The sequence below is a fragment of the Oncorhynchus keta genome, chromosome 24, assembly GCF_023373465.1.
Source record: "Oncorhynchus keta strain PuntledgeMale-10-30-2019 chromosome 24, Oket_V2, whole genome shotgun sequence".
NCBI lineage: Eukaryota > Metazoa > Chordata > Actinopteri > Salmoniformes > Salmonidae > Oncorhynchus > Oncorhynchus keta.
Genome location: NC_068444.1, coordinates 36,486,288 through 36,502,381, shown reverse-complemented (window position 1 = coordinate 36,502,381; position 16,094 = coordinate 36,486,288). Strand labels below are relative to the sequence as shown.

The window sequence follows — 16,094 nt, the reverse complement described above, 5'->3', positions numbered from 1 at the left end:
CAGATAGACAGAGCAAGTGAGGGTTGATCAAGTGAGTGCTAGAATGGAGCAATGCGGACCAGTGGGGTCTCAAGAGTTGCGGGCAAAGGAAAAGCCCAGCAGCTTGGCCTAAAGAGGAATCCCCTGCCCTGTCCTATTTTCGGCACTGCGGCATCCTTAGTAGAAACGAGTGGCCTTTCGCCTGCCTCCAGTCATCGTGTTCACTGTAGTGCAATCCATTGCTAGACATCACTGGGATTAAATGACCCTGGAAATGTAGGTGCTCCCTGACATAGGCAATGTGAAGAATGTCTTCTCCCAGTCAAACTATTTTCAGGTCCTCCGGAGTTACGAATAGACCCATGACTCATCTGCTATTACTGGGTCACAGAACAAGTGTTAAAAATGGCTCGACTACGACTTGATCTGCACAGCCAGGACATGTTTACATCTTCGCTTTTAGTGGTCGTTGACCTTGAGATGCTATATATCTTGCGTCGTCTGTGTCCTGCAGGTGCAGCTGAAAAGCGATGAGATCAAAACTTTTGCGATGAAGATCCTGAAGAAGAGGCACATCGTGGACACTCGGCAACAGGAGCACATCCGCTCCGAGAAGCAGATCATGCAGGAGGCCCACTCAGACTTCATCGTCAGGTAGCTACATACAGTGCCTTCAGAAAGTATTCACACCCCTTGACTTTGTCCACATTTGCTTATGTTACAGCCTGAATTAAAAATAGATTAGATTGAGATTTTGTGTCACACAATACATCATGTCAAAGTGGAATTATGTTTTTAGATTTTTTTACAAATTGCCTTGAGTCAATAAGTATGTTATGGAAAGCCTAAATAATGTTCAGGACAAAATATTTGGGTAACAAGTCACATAATAAGTTGCATGGACTCACTGTGTGTGCAATTATAGTGTTTAACGTGATTTTTGAATGACAACATAATCTCTGTACCCCACACATACATCTGTACAGTTCCTCAATCGAGGAGTGTATTTCAAAGACAGATTCAACCACAAAGATCAGGGAGGTTTTCGCATGGTGGTGACTGCATGATGTTGTAGGTATGCTTGTCATCGGCAGGGACTCAAGTTTTTTGGGGATGAAAATAAAACAGTATAAAGCTAAGCACAGACAAAATCCTAGAGAAAAACTTATTTCAGTCTGCTTTCCACAAGACCCTGGGAGACAAATTCACAAATTAACCTAAAACGTGCTGAATACAACAGGTGTAGACTTTACTGTGAAATGCTTAATCACATGCCCTTTCCCAACAATACAGAGTTAAAAATTATGAAAAATGTATACAAATTTGCAAATAAGAAAAACTAAAGGCAATAGTAACACAAAAAAATTATGATAACAAGGCTATATACAAGGAGTACCGGTACCAAGTCAATGTGCAGGGGTACGAGGTAGTTGAGGTAATACAGTATGTACGTGTACTGTAAGTAGGGGTAAAAGTGACTAGGCAATCAGGATAAATCACGTGTGTGTGTGTGTGTGTGTGTGTGTGTGTGTGTGTGTGTGTGTGTGTGTGTGTGTGTGTGTGTGTGTGTGTGTGTGTGTGTGTGTGTGTGTGTGTGTGTGTGTGTGTGTGTGTGTGTGTGTGTGTGTGTGTGTGTGTGTAGTATGTGTGTGTAGTATGTGTGAGTAGAGTCCAGTGAGTGTGCATGGAGCCAGTGCAAAAAAATAGCATCAATGTAAATAGTCTGGGTATCCATTACATTAGCTTTCTTCAGCAGGTTCATGGCTTTGGGGTATAACTGTCCAGGAGCCTTCTGGTCCCAGACTTGGCGCTCCGGTACCGCTGGCCATGCAGAAGCAGAGAGAACAGTCTATGACTTGGGTGGCTGGAGTCTTTTACAATTTGTAGGACCTTTCTCTGACACCACCTGGTATATAGGTCTTGGATGGCAGGGAGCTTGCCCCCAGTGATGCACTGGGCCGTACGCATTACCCTCTGTAGCGCCTCTGTAGTTGCCATACCAAGCGGTGAGGCAGCCATTCAAGCTCTCAATGGTGCAACTGTAGAACTTTTTGAGGATCTGAGGGCTCATGCCAAATCTTTTCAGCCTCCGGAGGGGGAAGAGGCATTGTCATACCCTCTTCATGACTGTGTTGGTGTGTTTGGACCATGACAGGTCCTTAGTGATGTGGACACAGAGGGAACTTGAAGCTCTCGACCCACTCCACTACATCCCCGTCGATGTGAATGTTAAATAGAATAATGTGTAAATATTGTACACTCCAGGGGTGCGAAGCTCTTAGAGACTTACCCAGAAATACTCACATCTGTAATCTCTGCCAAAGGTGATTCTAACATGTATTTACTCAGGGGTTTGAATATATATGTAAATTAGCAATTTCTGTATTTCATGTTCAATACATTTGCAAAAATGTTCACTTTATAATTATGGGGTATTGTGTGTAAAAAAAAGTATTCAGGCTGTAACAACAAAACATGGAATAAGTCAAGGGGTATGAATACTTTCTGAAGGTATGCATACTTTTGGAAGGCACTGTATATGTAGAGATGTCAGATACTCGCTAGATGTAGAGATATCTCAGCCAGGTGTCTCTACTGATATCTCTTCCGATAGACTACTTGGTTATCCCCAAGAAAAGGACGCAATTTACAGTTGACATGTTCTCTATGTGTGTTTCAGGCTATATAGGACATTCAAAGATGCCAAGTATCTTTACATGTTGATGGAGGCTTGCCTTGGGGGAGAGCTCTGGACCATACTTAGGGACAGGTATGGGAAATGCATCTCTCAACCAATTCACTTTCAAATGATACCATGTTGCCTTGCTTTCCCCTCTGCCTTCATCCTTCTGACTTGCGTGAATGTTGTCTTCCACATTGCAGAGGTTCATTTGAAGACTCGACCACACGGTTCTACACGGCCTGCGTGGTGGAGGCCTTCGCTTACCTGCATTCCAAAGGGATCATCTACCGAGATCTCAAACCCGAGAACCTCATCCTGGATCACAGAGGCTATGCCAAGCTGGTGAGTGGACAGAGACCTGAGGACACCTTCACACCTGCAGTATAATAATATGGCTCAAGACCCACGGCAACTGCTGGAAAGGGTGTTCGGTCAATGAGATCTCATTGGCGCGCTCCTGTCTCTTCACAGGTGGACTTTGGCTTTGCAAAGAAGATTGGGTTTGGGAAAAAGACATGGACTTTCTGCGGGACCCCGGAGTACGTGGCACCTGAGATCATCCTGAACAAGGGGCATGACATCTCCGCTGACTACTGGTCATTGGGAATCCTCATGTACGAACTCCTGACTGGAAGGTGAGGGAGGAGGTTTGTGGATATGGCTGTAGGAGATTTGATTGTATACCCAATAGAATAAGTGACTGGGATCAGAAGGAATGCCTGCTCTGTCTCTCATACCTGCAACCCCACCCACATCTAGATGCAGGGTTAAAGCACCACATATTTGTTTTTAAATGAATGCTCCTGCTTCTTCTTCAGCCCACCATTCTCAGGGCCAGATCCAATGAAGACATACAATATAATTCTGAGAGGAATCGACATGATTGAATTTCCAAAGAAGATCACCAAAAATGCTGCCAATTTGACTAAGAAACTATGCAGGGACAATCCTTCGGAAAGACTTGGAAACTTGAAAAATGGAGTCAAAGATATCCAAAAGCACAAGTAAGTCAATTAAGTACTTTACCCTGCCTGGCTAATGGCCATGATTGCACTTTAGACTGAAAAAAACAACAGCAAATATTTTTTTAAACAGAGTTTAAAAGTAGCCCAGTGGTTAGAGCGTTGGACTAGTAACCGGAAGGTTGCGAGTTGAAACCCCGAGCTGACAAGGTACAAATCTGTCGTTCTGCCCCTGAACAGGCAGTTAACCCACTGTTCCCAGGCCGTCATTGAAAATAAGAATTTGTTCTTAACTGACTTGCCTGGTTAAATAAAGGTAAAATTTAAAAAATATATATATTTTTAAATTTCTCTCTTTGAAACTCAGATGGTTTGAAGGCTTTAACTGGGAAGGGTTGAGGAAAGGAACCCTGACTCCTCCAATCATCCCTGAAGTAAGTAAAAAGATGAGTTGGTTTCATGTTAAAATGATGCATCTGAAGAGCATGCCAGTGTTAGCATTACTTCCTTTATTAAACCATTACATGCAATTAATCCAGCCCCTCCTCTTCTCTATCAGGTCTCGTCTTCAACTGACACAAGCAACTTTGACAGTTTCCCAGAGGACAACGATGACCCTCCTCCAGATGACATGTCTGGCTGGGATACAGATTTTTAACACCACCCTCCATGTGTAGTAGCCTCTCCAGTAGCTCCCTAGTCCTGCCTCATAATGGACTTTTCTGGGGATGCCTTTCAAGGGTTTGGCAGCAGAGAACAGAGAGACAGACAGTTGATGACGCTGTGAACGGACAGTGACAGTGAATGAGGCAGTCGTACCGCTTTGGGTCACCAAGATGCCTTCACCAATGTTGCTCCACTCTCCTCCGAGGTGGCATCGGGACTAATGTTTTAGAACGACAAAAGTCTCTCACCATCATCGTCAACCATGCCCCCCCCACTGGATCCCCTCATGGAGAGGTTTTTGATTTATTCTTGTCACACATTTGTATATTTAGGTTTATGTATTTGTTGTGGCTGTTAGCACTTACAATACCAGTGTTTTCAGTGATTACTTGTGATACTGAGTGGATTGGGACTGAGAGGGAGAGATTCCTGCTCACTGTTGTAGCATTTATGGACCACAATTCCAACAGGGGGGTTGTTGACTCTTTTAAACACTTGTCATCAATAATCAAAATGTTATTTTTTACAAGTTCCTTTGTATCATATTATACATTTGAATGTTACACATGATTACAACACATAAAGATGATATATTGTCTATTATGCATACTGTATTCCATTGGGGGATAAACACACACACACGCCACGTTCAATTACACACATGTAATTACACAATTTATAAGCGCAAAGTTGTTTGATTGATAAAAACTACTTGGGCCTTCCCTTCACCGTTCAAATCTTTTCTAAAGCCCTACAGTGTTAAAAAATTGCAAGGACATATTGGAATTTACCATTTATTAGCATTTAGTTATTTATTAAAGGTCACATGCAGCCGTTTTTTAAAATCTCAATATCAAATCATTTCTGGGTATCAATTAGGTACCTTACTCTGGTTGTTTTAAATTAAAATTGCAAAAAATAATAAAAATAGCTTCTTAGCAAAGCTCACATTCTCAAGCAAGAACTGTCTGGGAGTGGTCTGAGTGGGGAGGGGAAAACTGAAAACTAGCTTATATTGGGAGAGAGACCAATAAGACAGTTACAAACCTATTAACTAAATTACCACCTAGTGATGTCACCAGGCAGGCCAAAACTCCATCCCACCAGAACAGGCTGAAATTTCAGGCGATATTTTCAAACAGTTCTTACACTAAAAGGGCATTATCGTCATTTTCACAATTTCACAGTATTATTCAACCTAATGGTGCGGAAATATATATTTAAAAAAGGGGGGTTCTACTAAGCTATATGGAATTGTTTTAAGAAGGATCATTTAGCTATTTGATTTAGAATTGTAAGACCCATTGCAGTATATAAAAATATATAATCATTTATTAAACATGTTATTTGGCCTTACTGCTATTAGCCCATTACAAACGCATTTAATAACAGATTCACTACAGGAACAACAGATAGCCCCCCCATTCTAAAGGAAGTTTGTTCTGAAGTGTCTATCCTATATCTGAGAGATATGAGAGATCTGGAAACATACAATAATTATTCTTTAAACATGTATTTAACCCCATATTTCTGGCACTAAACAGTCTACATAAACACAGTACTTCCATTATTATTATTTATTATTTTTTACTGGTACCAGGGACCTTCAGACAAGTCTTGTGATTCCTGTGGGCATCCTCGAGAGTCTCATATTTCCATAGAGGGGTTATAATAGTTTTTAGGCCAAACCATTCGGACCCTACAGACGATTTTGTGAGCAGACCAATTTTTGGGATGTCTCATGGTCTGACAAACATAGCTCTAGCTCTGTGACCTTTCAGGAGATGAGGTAGTGCGACATATGCTTCTCAATCCACATGATGAAGCAAATGAGGTGGATTGAGACGCATCTGATGCAAAAAAAGAAAAACCCAGATATCTCTAGTTTAAACATGACAGATTTTTTAATGGGGATTTTTGAATTATGCTAATTAGATTTCCCCGGGGGCTCGGAGATTGACCTTCCGGGAGTGCAAAGGAAGGATCCAACCATTGAGTGGGGAAACAGCAAAGAACAGATTATACCACTAGAGGGCAAACTGGTACTTGTACAAAACAGGTTTACCAGAGAGGGACACAGCAAGGGTTTTGTCTAGAAGGGACACAGCTTTTGTCAAAATGTACTTTTCGTTGTAGGTTTAGCAGAACTTACTCAGCATGTTAGGATAATTAACATAGCAGGTTAGGAGAATTAGGTTGAAGTTAAGAAAAGGGTTAGGATAAGGGTTAGCTAAAAGGCTAAAATAATCTACTTTTGATGTCAACTTGACAAAAGCTGTATCCCATGTAAATTATGTCAATACACTGACAATTTAAAGGGAGGCAGGAAGTGGACTTTGATAATTGGCTAAATACAATCAGTCTGTCATACAGAGATTATTCTGCTATTCACATGCTTCATTTCCCATCAAAATGGAGCTTAGAACATTAGAATTTCTAAATGAAAGGCAAGATGGCTGCTATTCTACAGGCCTCACTCACATATATTACCATAATTTCTAACTTTTATATTGCACTTGAAAACAAATGAATATTATTTATTTCAGGACCAGAAGTAAATATTTCTGTACATCAATATTTAGATCTGATTAAAAAAAAAATATATATATATATGTATAAATAGGTTATACTTTCATTATTTAATTTGAATATTTGGGATATGTTTTGTCAAATTAAATCTCGACATATTTTCTCAAGCTTGAATGATCTTTTCATGTTATCACCATCATCCACTGAATTACTGAAGTCGCTCACCCCAGTTCTGAACACCATTACATCGCTTTTGGCATTATTGAAAGTGCCTTAAAATCGATGGCGTCCAAAAGATATCTTCAATATTTGTTTTAATACTGCATGACAAGATCAAACAACTTAACCGGTCGTCATTACTTGGCTTGCTGCTTTTTTTATGGTCCATCTATTTATATGCCGTTTTCTTACAATAAAATGTAACTTTCAATCAATATGAAAGATGATGCTCCTCGTTTCATTTGGTGAAGCTGTTCTCTGGTTACTTACTCCCCGATCTGTGCTGGTATTTTGTACTGGGTCGGTAACTACAAGGCAGCTTATTTGATAGAATTACATGTCCAATACACTACACTGTTATTACTTCCTTTGATAACCACTCTGACCACAGGAGGGAGCTTTCAGAACACCTGACCCTCCAGGCGAAAGATTACCTTATCTAACTAAACTATAAAGTACATTTTCTGCCTCTTTATTATTTAAACCGAACACAAACGGATTGTGTGTTTGTTTAACACTTTAGGGACATGGGCTAACTAGTGAGGTTCTATTGTAGCATGAATGGATTAGGCCGCAACCAGGTTTTCAAAACAGACCTGGCATCCAACCAAATTAATTTGCTGAGTAACCGAAAAAAGTCTGTTAAAACCCGCTAAAAGCCGAGCAAACGGACTGTTTGTAAAAACGCCATAGCTGCCGGAGTCTGATTAAGACATGGGGGTTCAGGACTGTTTGATCTGTCCTCATCAAAGGGGCCTTCACACAAGCTTCATTTTACACCACTGTAGGCTTTGGATGTACAATTAAAACAAAGCCTAAAGACCAACGAATCGGGATGAATGCTGCCAATTGACGTTAAATGAAGTGTATTGAACGTTTGTCTTGTGGTGGCCTATTAAAGCCTAACTAACCTTTGTCAACAACATCAAAGACATTTATTTCAGAGGCTTTGTCTAGGCTATTTGGCAAACATGCACTTTGAAACGGTTAAATCGTATTTTGTTCCTGAATACTTCACTCAATTATCTAGTTCGGTTATTTAGGCTATGGTTAAGATTTGAAAAATATTTTAATCACTTTAAAATACAACTTTAATATATGTTTGTATTTTATTCAATCATGATATAAGTCCCTATAGTATTTTAAAGATGTTGTTAATTTTCCCCTTTTTAAATTTATTTCAAATGGGATGTTTTGGGATATTGCAAATCTTTTTTCTAATCCACTATTCCTAATTTAAGAGCAGGCTAGTTTTAAAAACTGGACAGGTTTTCTTTCATAACCCGATATCAAGCAACAGTTTTTATACAATGTATTGAAACTTAATTATCATGCCACAATGTTGGAATTTGCACAATAGGCTACAACATCATGAGAGGTGCTGTAGGGGTAATTATGCTGACAACAGCTTTATCTGAGGGGAAGGGAATATGCCTATTTGATTTGATTTGATTTACTTCTGTGTCTAATTGTTTTACAGGCTACATAAGAAATTCAGAGAGACAGTGTGAAAGAGAGACCGATGTGAATTCTTTATCGCAGGGTGCCAACCAACCCATATTTATAAGTAATTCAGTAAACGTTTCACTCTCCACGATTTGCATATTCCCCTTTGATCCCCGCCACTTTTTTTTCAAATCAAGTGCATTTCAAATGCCGCTAATGGGGAGTAAATGTCTTTAATGATCACCCATTAGAAAACCACGGGGCGCCTGGGGTCAGTAAGAGCCACTATTTGCAGAGGCATTTGATGACCCCTGATAGACCTCCGTTATAAAAAGGTATAAACATTTATTAACAGTAGGCTTACAACGAAAAACTACTCAATATACACAATGTAGCCCCCGTTATGTTCGTCATCTCGAAATACCGATTTAAGTGCAACCAGTGACACCTTTCTGGGATAAAATAGGCTGCAAATGTCCAGTGTTATCAATAAATGTGACCAGATGCTGATAACGTATGAGTCAAATGAAAGACTGTAGCTGCATAACGGTAATAGGGGTAACGTGTCCATTAGAGGAAAAATGTGTCGGTGTGTCATCTCGTGACGAGTCATTGACAGTCATTGTACACAAACATTCTCGACATGTTTTGGAATAGGATTCCCGGCCAATGGGTACTTGCTGTGGGATGCGTCATGATTCGAGCCCTTTGAAATGTCATCCACCCCTTTGTTACACATGGCTGGGGGCGGGATGCAAACAACTCGGCATGTATAAATCTTGCATCAGGAATCCTAGGATTACAGTGGTAGTTTACTCCTCCTACTAGTACACCTATCTGCCCTCGAGTTGTAGGCTACTATTGCATCTTGGAATTGGTACCATTTGTACATACAACAACCATTTCTACAATGGCAATGATGCTGCCATTCGGTTATTCCGCTATCTTTTACATGCTGGTCGGATACTTTGATTCTGCATGCGCTGGATCCGTGCTTCTCAACTCAAATGCCATCAAGAACATACCTTTAGTGGCGGGTCTGAGTCACCCGATAAGCGCGAGCCCAGCCGACTTTTCATTTGACAGCGGGACCCAAAATATGGCAATTGATACCATACAGGTAAGCCCAGCATCAATTTGTCATACAAGTTAACTATTTTATATTGATCAAAGTAGGCTATACACTGTGTTGAAATTGGAGGTTTAAAAATGGACCATAGATTCCCTCCGTTAAAATTAACATTTTACCATCGGCAATATGCCTATTATTTAAATTGGATACTATTCTAAAAGCTAAATGCATACATGAATCATCTACCTCTCTTCTTTCAGTCTTTGAGTTGCTCCACGGACGAGGAGTGCGGTGACCATGGTTTATGCTTTGTGTCCCGAGGCGCATGTCTCCCGTGCAAGAGGCGCAGGAAGCGCTGTATCCGGGACACTATGTGCTGCCCGGGCAACCAGTGCAGCAATGGTGAGTCGCCTACAAGTCCCAGCTCTTTCATGTTAAATTACACCGTCAAATCTGTTCAATAGAGCCTTAGAAGATGTGTCTGAAGCCACTCCTCGCTGCTTTGAACTTTTGAAGAGAAGTGTAGTCAGTTGAATTTAAGCAATTCAACACACTTGTTGAAAGGACTTAGTGTAATTTCAAGCACATCATCTCATGTTTGATCTTCTTGTTACCTTCCTAGGAGTGTGTTTACCCAGCGATCCTGACATGGTTCAGCACATCCGAATGGAGGACATAGTGCCACCCAGCAATACACATGAGAAAAACTCTACAGTGGAACTGAACTCCAAGTTGCCCACGCAAGATCTTTCACAAACCCCAAAAGGTATGTAAACAAATCAGTTATAATGTTTACCGTGGTAAATGGACTCCGGGTGATATATGTCTTGTTATACACCAAGCCAACAATATGCTCATGTAGTTTACTTATTTGTTCAGGTCTGGAAGGAAAGCGCTGCCTGAGGTCTTCGGATTGCACAGAGGGACTTTGCTGCGCGCGTCACTTCTGGTCCAAGATCTGCAAGCCAGTGTTGAAAGATGGTCAGGTCTGCACCAAACACCAAAGGAAAGGCACACACGGTTTGGAGATATTTCAACGGTGTGACTGTGGAGACGGCTTGTCCTGCAGAACACAGAGAGGGGAGCACAACGGCAAGGCATCTCGAAGTCTGCACACTTGCCAAAGACATTGAATCAGCGGCAATCCGTGGGGTTTCGGTAGCCTTTCAGAAAGTCTGACTGGAGGACTGATGTGATTTCTGACAAGACCCGTTTTGTTCTGCTCTTCTGATTTTTGTCACTCAAAAATAGCAGAGTAGTTGTGATTGTTTCTCTATGGAACTCGAGATATATGATTGTTACGGTAAATTACTGTATTGTACATAACTTATAGATAATGGCACTTAATTATTTTTGGTCACAACAACTATTCGAGGAGAAGGTGCTCTCTCTATGCTGTTATCACATTATTGTAAATGTATTAACACTGTGATTTATACAACTTTATATAGATTCTGATATAAATTTATATTTTTATTTGAAATAAAGAGTGTTCAAATATTTTACTGTCTTATGAGATAATTTGCACAATATTGCATCAAATCAAATGTATCTATAAAGACCTTTTTGCATCAGCCAATGTCACAAAGTGCCATATAGAAACCTAGAGAGGAACCAGGCTCTGAGGGGTGGCCAGTCCTCTTCTGGCTGTGCCGGGTGGAGATTATAACAGTACATGGTCAAGATGGTTGTTTGTAATTGCACGCAATCATTTCCTCGTTTAGTGACCTACCAAGGGAATGTGGAATTGAAATGATGCAGTCAAAGGATTGATATTGGCTGTTCCATTAGTCTGACCAATTCCAAAACATGACGCAAGGTATACACCACATTTATAACTATCGATGCATATTGCTACAGTTCTAAAACACTACTTATTATGAAAATAATGTATTAGGCTATATGGGAATCACTGTGATACGTTCCTTTATTTGACAAATCCCAACATCAAACATCTACCACTGTAGTGAGCTGTATAATTTGATGTACACTAGAATCCATCCCTTTGCTACTCATGCCTTCCATGTGGCTGTTTTAGAGAGTGACTTTTTGATTTGATTTTATTTCACCTTTCTTTAACCAGGTAGGCTAGTTGAGAACAAGTTCTCATTTGCAACTGCGACCTGGCCAAGATAAAGCATAGCAGTGTGAACAGACAACACAGAGTTACACATGGAGTAAACAATTAACAAGTGAATAACACAGTAGAAAAAAAAGAGTCTATATACATTGTGTGCAAAAGGCATGAGGAGGTAGGCGGATAATTACAATTTTGCAGATTAACACTGGAGTGATAAATTATCAGATGGTCATGTACAGGTAGAGATATTGGTGTGCAAAAGAGCAGAAAAGTAAATAAAAACAGTATGGGGATGAGGTAGGTAAAAATGGGTGGGCTATTTACTGATAGACTATGTACAGCTGCAGCGATCGGTTAGCTGCTCAGATATCAGATGTTTGAAGTTGGTGAGGGAGATAAAAGTCTCCAACTTCAGCGATTTTTGCAATTCATTCCAGTCACAGGCAGCAGAGAACTGGAACGAAAGGCGGCCAAATGAGGTGTTGGCTTTAGGGATGATCAGTGAGATACACCTGCTGGAGCGCGTGCTACGGGTGGGTGTTGCCATCGTGACCAGTGAACTGAGATAAGGCGGAACTTTACCTAGCATGGACTTGTAGATGACCTGAGAGGCTCACCACACTCCCTTTGGCCTGGTCATCTTGAGCAGAAGAACTGTATGTCCTAACTAACAAATGGAGGCTTGGTTCTAAACTCCCAGCTTAGTCAGATAGCCAAGTGAACTCTGATGTTGAACTCTGAACTTGCAGGGAGGTATGAGTGATGTGTGGTGATAGTGTCGTCATGCCTGTCCCAGACCACAAGTGTACCGTGGGTACAAGCTTTGCCTGATGCTAGAACAAATTAATTACATTTTAAAGAGGCATTGCATTAACATACTTCAGCATTCCTATTACATAGTACACAAAACATCCATCCCTGTCAAGTATTTGTTGATTCGGTATGTAGTATTCAACTTTCTTTGTGTTCCCCCACCTTATAGGTAACGAGGAACTGCAGAGTTTAAGTATTTACTTCAAGGTGTCAAGCATGACAAAGCAGAGGGGTAGGCATTTCAAAGCACAGGTTATACAGTTTGCAATTGTCCGCTTCCCATACATGTGCATCAGCTAGCACTAGAGAGGCTTCCTCTTGCTTTTTGTCAAGACCATCAACGGTGGTGGAAGACCCAACACATCGGTGGATGGAATCTCATGTAGCACAATGGTGAGGAGGAAACTCGAAATGACCCACTAGACATACAGTATAACAGCTAATTCTGTGAGGGAAAGAGTTGGTATCTTTAGAGTTTCAAAACAAGGGCCTTGCTATTTGATATAAATGTCTAAAGGAAAAGGGAACCCTTTTTAGTAGATATTGCTGGTATACACTCATAATGAATCTGCAAACATTCAGCGTGAATCCTCTTTTGCAGTGCAATACAATAAAATAGCAATTCGGCCTCTACTCAACAGTGTGAATGTTTGCAGACTACCTCAAATACCCCCTCATGAAGAGTAGTTAAGTAACTGGAGGTTTGCAAACAAACAGAGTTAGAAAAACACCAAAACTTTTATGTCAAATGGGCATTGTGTTTGGTAAAGTATGTACTTTTAAACTCACACACTCAAACCTGTGTTTCTCCTTGACCTGGATGTTGAGGACAAGACGTGGTTCTATATACTGTATGTTTTTTTATGGGATGTAGGCTTTCAGAAGCAGAGAGCTTCATAATGCTGATGAGTAATTCACGACACAAACCTGTTGATAGTGATATTGGATCTGTGATCACACACACACACACACACACACACACACACACACACACACACACACACACACACACACACACACACACACACACACACACACACACACACACACACACACACACACACACACACACACACACACACACACACACACACACACACACACACACACACACACACACACAAGCGACTGCAATGCAAATCATTAAACATCTACAGTATGAAACCTAAAGATAACCATCAGCATAGTCCACTTGCTCACCTAGAACCTTTCTCCTTGATGGAGCCTTTGGCGTGTTCATCGACTGTATTAACATTCAACTGCAACACACATCTCTTTAATGGAGTTGAAGAGTTCAAGTGCACAAAGTCCCAGTCTCTCATGACTTCATTTGGTTGCACCCAAAGCAGGTGTAACATATGTAGATATTATGGGTAGGGGTTACTCTGTTACCATACCTATTACTGAATGTGGATGTTGCTAGGCTGTTCTTTTCCAAGAAGTACTCACCTGTAAGCAATATAAGTGTATGGAATATAAACTACTGTAGATATCTTTCATTATCTTTCATATCTTTCATTTAGATGATGAAGATCATAACTGGTGAGGCGAGGAAGGGAGATTGTCGCCCCACAACCTGTGGATACACTGCCATCTTTGGCCCTCTGACGTCGGCATCAAAGGACTGAAGATGTTGATTTGATGGGAAAACAGGATGCACAGATGATAAGTAATTAAAACTGCACTTCCGCCTCCCCACTGCCCATTAGTGGCGTGACAATAAATATGTTCTCCGTCCCGTGAACTGGAATAATTCAGGGGATTTAACCTTATTGGATATAACGTGTGTGTGCCACACAACAGCTTCCCGTTGATATGGCTGAATGGGATGTACCAATTAATGTGCCCCTGATGCAAATGAACTGTGGTGACTCATTAGGGATAACCTGTGACGATTTTGCACTTCCAGGAGATGGCACTTGTGCGAGAACAATATTTCCGCTGTTAGACTTCAAAAAGACAAGCAATATGTCAGATGTTAATAAGTACGATAAAAAAGCATGGCGTTGACTCTTTTACAATAAGTGCATAACCATTTTAACATAACATCCTGGTCATTTTGTTTTTGGGTCAGTGATACAGCAAAAGTGGTTTACAGCATTAACATAGATGACCCGGTACTTGCAGCTGTGTATTTTTACTAGCAGCCTGACTGCCACGTTTGAAAATGACAGACGTGAAGATCCAACAGGAATGATGTCCGGCGTCACACACAAGGGCTCACAGAGGAACGGGCGTCTGAAGAGCAGACGGCTGTCTGCGGGGTCAGCACACAAACAGACAGGAACAGTCAAACACCTTTACTGTTGTGGGTTTACCCAAAGGCTGGTCAGAGACAGAAATGATTTCAATCTTCAAGTAAAAGCTAGCTGATGGCATTTACCGTAGGCCTTTACACCAATACCCGTACGGTATGTGTTGAAAATGGCAGATTTGGGCACTGATAAGTACATCAATTGGGACACAGTGGCTGTACATTAACATTCTATAAATTATGTCAGAGCTCAAGTTCTGCGCTTCGCAGCGTTGTATGGGTTTTGACTTGCGGCGGTTCTGAACTTGAGCACCTCACGCGACAAGAAGTTGCCCCCATCCCTCCGCTAATTAGGCAACTGTTGCAAATGTTTTGGTGTCTGAGTGAAGGAAATGCTATAAATTAAGAAGACTAGGTGTATTTGGAAATATGAGACGTTCAAGATTATAATAAATACCGCTTTGATGTCATACTAGCAAGCTAAATGTGCACTTTACATTTCCATATAAAACTTGTGTCATAAACAGTGTCAACCTTAATAATCACTATGTTTGATGTACAGTTACAAGATGACATGGCGTCATACTCTGGGTTGTTCTGAACAGAACGAGCCTGTTTGTCTAAGTGTGAAGAAAATTTGCCGCGGAACACACACACCTGGATTAACTCATGTCTCCATTCTATGCGCACCAAAATGATCTGTTTCTCTGAATTGCCTTTTGAAAGCCTAATACTGTATTGTATAACTTAGCTAGTCGCATTGGCAATCGAACAAGCTTTCAAATGATGCCCACCTGACCCAGATTCTGATTTATAATGGTCCATTTTTGGATTGCATAAACAACAATAGTTATTGTGTAATGGCAGGGATGCAGGGTTGTGTTCCAAACAAAACAACTGGAAGAGTGCCTGCTCTAGTTCCTCAACGGCACAGCTTGGAGAGCTCAAAAAACACCTTATAGTTGAAGACTCTTCTTTGAGTTTATAAAAGTGCATTGAAATGATTTAGGAACTGTGGAGACACCAGGTAGTCCTCTCACTCAAACCATTTTTTTTTGTTGGTCATATGCTGCATCTGCCCCACATTTGCCAGGAATACTGTTATCTTGTTATTGGACGTACCCAGGGTATTTTCAGATGTCGTTATCAACAAATGCGGGAGAAAGTGACATAATGTTTGGATTTAGTCTTGTTTCAGGTGAACTGCTTTGTCCTCAACTTTGTCCTAATCATTTCCCCCATAGCTCCAAACGGTTTCCTTCCATTTTCTACCATGCTTATGCATTTCAAATTTTCTCTGTAAGAAACATTTCAATTTAGCCATATAGGCCAATTCCCATGAGTGTAAAAGCTTAAGGATCAACATCTATTGTACTTTATATGTAGCCTAA

At 40.8% G+C, this 16,094-nt stretch overlaps 2 protein-coding genes across 9 annotated transcripts in view; both read left to right on the top strand.

The window, feature by feature from the left end:
* The window catches only part of prkg1b (protein kinase cGMP-dependent 1b), a 159,747-nt gene extending 154,988 nt beyond the window's left edge, over nt 1–4,759 (top strand). For all 8 annotated transcript variants that reach the window (XM_035734582.2, XM_035734583.2, XM_035734587.2 and 5 more), the window contains 7 exons: nt 494–633; nt 2,660–2,749; nt 2,863–3,004; nt 3,134–3,297; nt 3,481–3,666; nt 3,992–4,058; nt 4,184–4,759. In XM_035734582.2, the coding sequence (XP_035590475.1) occupies nt 494–633; nt 2,660–2,749; nt 2,863–3,004; nt 3,134–3,297; nt 3,481–3,666; nt 3,992–4,058; nt 4,184–4,282 (888 nt within the window). In that variant the 3' untranslated portion in view covers nt 4,283–4,759. The remainder of the gene's footprint in view (nt 1–493; nt 634–2,659; nt 2,750–2,862; nt 3,005–3,133; nt 3,298–3,480; nt 3,667–3,991; nt 4,059–4,183) is intronic.
* A 4,436-nt stretch (nt 4,760–9,195) lies between these two features.
* LOC118402654 (dickkopf-related protein 1-like) lies at nt 9,196–11,049 on the top strand. The gene is made up of 4 exons (XM_035800828.1): nt 9,196–9,604; nt 9,817–9,958; nt 10,179–10,322; nt 10,436–11,049. Exons 1-4 carry the CDS (start codon nt 9,395–9,397, stop codon nt 10,687–10,689), a joined length of 750 nt encoding a protein of 249 aa, XP_035656721.1. The 5' UTR covers nt 9,196–9,394; the 3' UTR covers nt 10,690–11,049.
* Nucleotides 11,050–16,094: the final 5,045 nt, after the last annotated feature.